The sequence below is a fragment of the Phoenix dactylifera genome, chromosome 10 (genome assembly GCF_051530095.1).
Source record: "Phoenix dactylifera cultivar Ajwa chromosome 10, Ajwa_hap1_PhDact_Kaust_v1.1, whole genome shotgun sequence".
NCBI classification, from domain to species: domain Eukaryota; kingdom Viridiplantae; phylum Streptophyta; class Magnoliopsida; order Arecales; family Arecaceae; genus Phoenix; species Phoenix dactylifera.
Window position 1 is genome coordinate 29,601,562 of NC_143199.1, and position 6,000 is coordinate 29,607,561.

A 6,000-nucleotide genomic window follows, 5' to 3' on the forward strand; every position below is an offset into this window, starting at 1 on the left:
TGGAGCCTAAAATCCTAGACCACCCTCATAGCAATAGTTATTTCTAAAAGCTTCTACAATTATTTCCCACCTAAATGCCACTATGACACTGACTATAAGCTATTTGCTACTTACATGAATTATCACTAATAATCTCGACATGAATGGGAACGGCAAGTCTCACCCAAGATTTGGACATAAAGTTCATCATCGTCTGAAACCTTAAATTAAGTCTCCAAAAAATTCTAATATGACTCAACTGACTACATTGGAAAAGTAGCCAAAAGGCAAAATACTTAGTTCTATCTAAACCTGATAATAGCATGTATCATAATACTAATAAGTTATAATTCAGTGAAATATTTGCAAACCATTTATACCCAGATAATAAATAAGAAAAGATCCACTTTCTGAAGGAATTTCCCAAAAGCATTTATCTGCGGTCATTCTAATTTAATCTTAAAATGAACTTTGTATGAAGAACATGAAAAATCTCTCCTTGAATTTTCTCTACAAGGGCTCTACGAGGAGTCATTCCCTATATGAACATTACACCATATAATAATTCTTGGCCATCCCCATATTTAACTTTCAAATTTAACCAAGTTAATTAAAAAAAGTGAAGGGGCAATGGGATGACCGCTCAAAGAGCAGCTGATATTACTACATAGAACAAGATAAGGTATAACGCAGGATGTAACTTACATATTCACCCAGAGTACAAAATAAGAGCTATAAAGAAAATAAGGGGCATGCATCATACTCACATTTCAGAAGTCCCGAAGAACTCCACGAAGTATTTCCTAGGATCAGGTGATTGCCCCCAATCTTTGGGATTGCCTATCTGAGAAGAAACATCCCAGGTCTATTAGATATAAACGATAAGAGAAGCAACGAGAATGTTTAGTGCAAGCGCAATAAAGAGAAATCGGAAACAAAAATCATGGTCTCTTTTTTTTATTAAGAAAAAATTAATAGGAACAAAGATGACAATAAACTAAAAGCCACCGAGAAATAAAAAGAAATGCGAGTTACTATAGTATAGTTTGGTAGGTCCAAGTACTTCTCATACATAAATAAGCATCCAGAAAAGGGAAAAAACTATGCAAGCAGAAAGCATCATGAACAAAGTTTCAGTCAGAATATAATCAAGCTATCCAGACATTTATCCATTAAAGCGAAATTCCAAAACCCTAGATGTCATGTGTCATACTTTCACTAAAATCCAAGAAGACGGTAGTGAAATCTTGAGACGAGTAGAGGAAAAGAGAGGAACAAGAATTGCACGGAAATCAAAATTCCAACTGCCGTGACAGAATCATAATCCAAACAAGAAGCCCAACTTACCTTCGCCGGCCATGCCGGGAATCCCTTCACCTTCGCCAGAACCAAATCCCCCAGCTTGAACTGGTCCATCGCCTTGCCCCGGCCCCCACCTCTCCTGCGCCCCGGAGCCATGGCGACGTTCAAGAAACCCTAACCCCCACCCGTCGTCCAGAAACCCAGGCGCGAAGAGAAAAGATCAAGGAACGGGAAAAGAAACCCTAGAACCCCCCGCCCGGACCACTCCTCCGAGCCCGCGGCGATTCCTCGCCCTGTCGAACGCCGGAAACGAGGATTCCGGCGGGCGGCGGGCTACGGCGGCGTGACCGGACGGGCAAAGGACGGCGGCGGTGGGCGGGGTCGCAGCATTCGAACGCCGGAAAAGGCGTGAAGGGATCGAGGAGGAGAGAAAGAACGAGCTGGAGACGAAGAGGAGCCTTTGAGCGATCGGAATTTGGGTACGGAGGGAGGAGTTGATCCGGTGATGCCCTGGGGAATGGCCACCCGGGTTTGCTGTGGCGGACGTCTTTTAAACCGTACCGGCCGATACCGTGCTAACCGACCGACTGAGTTCACCTGTACCTCGTTGATTATACGCTGAATATTATGCGACATTGCACTGCTTGGCCGCCTGATTTGGATTCAACGATGCGATTAAAAGGAAGGGAGGGTTCCCGATGTCATTTGCATGAAATAAAACGACACCTGTCAACTCTGGCCGTGAATCCACCGTTGATTTGATGTGGTCGGTATTTTTGCGAAAGCCGGTCGCTGTGGCACGAGGGGTCGAATCACACGATGTGCCGCGTGCCATCTGATAGAATCTATCAAGGCGGACTCGCGTGGTCTCTTGTAACTGGACCTTATCTTCTGATTCTCCGAGAGGCAATGGAGAACTGGCAAACGGATTTCCGGAGCAAAGACCATCCCATGCCGCATCCAATTCTACCTTACGTCGTATATCAGCCTGGCTGCGAGCCTGGGACGGTCATGGCCGATGGGCAATAGGGACCGCGGTTTATCCTAGGTCGCCTTGTCGAGGTAGCCGTTGGCTCTACCTCTACAGACTCCGAATTTGCGATTCACTGTAGCTAGAAGTCACGGATGGCAGTAGCTGGTGGGCGTGGATCTTTTTCTGGGCAGGGGCCTTAGGCGACCGTCTAGATGCCCTAAGGTTTGGGCTGGCTCTATATATATGGGACCACAGAAGTTTACTTATACAAATATTGTCTGGTGTTATGACAAATTATATTCTGAACCACACCAATATGATTGTGCACCATGTCAATCAACTCATCTTTCCCATAAAGACCTATCACCGAGATAAGCACGTAATAAATAGAGCGTACATGAAGGAGACGAGATGATGGACAGTGTGCAGGTCATATAGTGCACGCGGTGTAGGATATAAATTCTCTTATATAAAAGGGTTGTTTATGATTTACTTATTTGGAAGAAGGGGGGGCGGGGAGGGGTTGTACGCTGTTATTTATGGAATTTAGTGATTAAAAAGATTGCTAAACATAAACACAAAAAGTTTTAATTGCCATGTTTAAAATGACATGTAAAGTGGAGAAATAATCCCTAGCGTTATCAAGTTGATGATATGAAAAAGTGTATATAATAATGTCACTCGTATTTACGATGTCATACAAAATAACGTTGCATGCCATTATTTTATGGAATTGCTACTCAATCATGCTATGAGCAACAAACACCCTCCCATGGGGTTCATTTTTTGTGGAGTCTCAGATTCCAGAGAAGAAGTGAAGAGCTGGTTCATGCAGCCTACAGGTCGACTTTACTTAGATATTTGGATATCTTTCTATTTTTTAGTGATTTGCAATGTCATATTCACAAAAAGATGTTAAAATAAATGGCAAGATAAAAATTTTAGATGCATTAATAATATTAACGCAAGTCTCGATTTAATTGTTTGTGTTTCTCATCTAAAAAGTAATTATGGTCCATAAACGATAGCACTAAAGGACACCAGCAATCACATTAAAAAACAAAAAGAGGCACTCACAAGGCATTTATGATATTGTTGCCCCTATTGTTCTACCACAATCATACCATCAAAACTTCTGCCAAATATCCAAGGTTGGTTTTATAAATTCTTATCCAACATGTTTCTCCTAGCTATTTGTTCGCTCTATTATTATCCTTGGTACATGCTATCATAATTAGATACAAATAGGCATCTAAAAACGAAAAATATCCTTAGTCAATATGTTTATATAATGCATATAATCACAGTTTTGTCATTTAAGAATAGATTGCTTTTAGGTAAAAATTGGAGGTAGGGAGAAAAATGAAATTCATAACAAATTTAGAAAGAAGTTGGACATTCAAAATCCAAGGGAAAAAAAATAAATAAGATTGTTCAACTTATCATTGTATTAATGTACATTATATTAATATAAAAGCAAGCATGAAAGATTCAAAAATAGCAAGTCATGGAAGAATACAACAGTTCCAATACCAATGGGTAGCACCACCGATATTCTAATCAATTATTTATTATACAAGTCCTGAATAAATCATAAATTTCTCAAAGATTGAGAAAATATTGTGACTTTGATGATACAAAGCTGGCTTGATATGCAGGCCATGGAAAAATTTGTAAGTTGTCTGAAAATTTTTTAAAGGTTGAGGAAGACTTTCACTTTGATGATACGAAGTATAGTATTCAAATAGGATGGTGCTTTGAGATCAAAGTTGATGCAATTTTTTGTGAATGTCACATTCATGCCATATAAAATTGGAGGTTTTTTCATCAATTGGAAATTCTTGCCATGTAAGATTGCAGAGTGTGATCAACATGCAAGTGGAGATTGTCAAAAGCAAGTTATTGTATGCCTTTCTCATCTCTTTTTAGTGCAAGCAAGCCAAGGCTGAGAATTGTAGAAAACATGAACGCAACTCTAAGTGATTGTTTGCAACTCAAGAAGATCCATTCAATGGTGTCATTTATCATGTCTTTTAGCTGATAAGCTCATGTAATTTAAGAGTACCTTAGTTGGTTCACAACCACTTCACCCAGCACTCCTCGAAAGAAAAAATAAGTGAGTCATTACATCTTAGGATAAAACCGTCATCTTACCTATACTGTGCACACTGCAGAATTAGTATCTCTAAAGATACTTTCTTAATATTATGCTACAATTCAAGATAAATCAAACACTTGATGGGCAGATTCAATCAACCCACAAGCTGTACAAGCAAGGACCACGAATTCAATTATCATATTGAAATCCTAATGTTGGCAATTGTGCACGTATTCCTATTAAGATAGGAGCATGATGACAAAGGAGAAGGTGACGCCCTTCAACTTGGTGCTGCTTTCTAAAAGTTGGCTGAAGGGAGGGTCTGAATTGGGCCTTGGGATCAGGCTAGGCACAAAGGAGGCAATTCTAGGAGAAGAAATTGGGGAATTGGATTTGGTGGAAGAAGAGGCAGGTATATTAAAAATTGGAGAATTTTGGTGGATGTTGTTAGCCTAGATGCACAAACATAATTGATAAATTAATAATTAAATATTTTTAATATTTAAAAATAGTAAATAAGAAGAATAAACTATCAAATAATTAACTTGATAATAGAATAATAAAATGAAGAAAGAGAGAGAAGATAAGATGTGTGCGGATGATTGCCACTTGGCTGTTGACCAAGTCAAATATTTAGTTGGCCGCGGCTTTCAAATTTTTAAATATTTAATTTAATTCAACAGATATTTGATCGTGTTGGAGAGAGAGGCCAGTGATGATGATATGAATGTGAGTTTGCTTGATATAAGCCACAATTGTACAAGCTTAGAGCAAGGGAGGCACGAGTTCTTTGTGAGCGGTTATTTGGCTTGTGTTTGTATATGGATGACAGAAGGTTACATCGTGAAATGATGGAGGTAGGGGATAGTGAGATAGAGAATGCTAGATTCTTTATGTTATGAGTCGACATGAGCGCTTATTAGCACAGGTCATATGAAAAGTCAAAAATTTTCATATTATGCCTGCTTGTTATAAAAAGATTGATCTCTCGAAATCTTTCTAGCAACCACTTATGTTCTTCTTTGCCCTTACTTTCTTACTCATCTCTTCCTTCCCCAGCGGTATGTTTCCTACCAATCCTCCTAGATTGGCTAGAAAGACCCCCAAAAAAATCTAGAAAGTCTCTCTCTAGATACTCTGTCTCTCTCTCTCTCTCTCTCTCTCTCTCTCTCTGCAAAGGAGAAATAAGTCTATGTAAGATAAACTATCCAAATTCAAATATCTTGAAATCCACCACCCAGCACTAAAACCCAAGTCATATAAGAGGAAGAATGTCATATAGATAAGCTGCTAATACTTAATGTTTTTCTTTTTTTAGTGTACACAAGATTGCAATTAATAGCAACCTGTAATTGATAGGCAGAAACTTGAGAGGGCTGCAGCACCTAGAGAAGCCGATTAAGAAGTACGTAATGTTGTCAGTTTTGGAGCTATTATTAAGCTTGATTTCACTCAAATTCTCTATGAACCTTTTTTTATTTTTTTGAGTAGATTGCAACCCCTTTAAACTTTTTTTAAGCCCCAGTTTTATATGCCCACTAGAGTACCACGTATCAGCTCCGAAGATTTTTCGCCATGCAGGAACGAAGGCCATTTTGGTAACTCTGCTAAAAAAAAATAAAAGATATTTTGAGCGCTGCTCCATTCC

General features: G+C 39.1%; 1 protein-coding gene across 5 annotated transcripts in view; it reads right to left on the reverse strand.

Moving 5' to 3' along the window:
- Positions 1–1,926, reverse strand: part of LOC103722461 (ENHANCER OF AG-4 protein 2-like) — a 36,898-nt gene extending 34,972 nt beyond the window's left edge. For 4 of the 5 annotated variants that reach the window (XR_015969475.2, XR_606475.6, XR_015969476.2 and 1 more), the window contains exons 1-2: positions 1,327–1,871; positions 747–823 (exon numbers count right to left, since the gene is read on the reverse strand). Coding sequence is in view for 1 of the 5 variants with exons in the window: in XM_008813031.6 (XP_008811253.4) it covers positions 747–823; positions 1,327–1,437 (188 nt within the window). In the remaining 4 variants the exon portion in view is untranslated. Of the gene's footprint in view, positions 1–746; positions 824–1,326 lie in introns of all 5 variants that reach the window. The other variant, XM_008813031.6, reaches the window with a different exon arrangement.
- Positions 1,927–6,000: the final 4,074 nt, after the last annotated feature.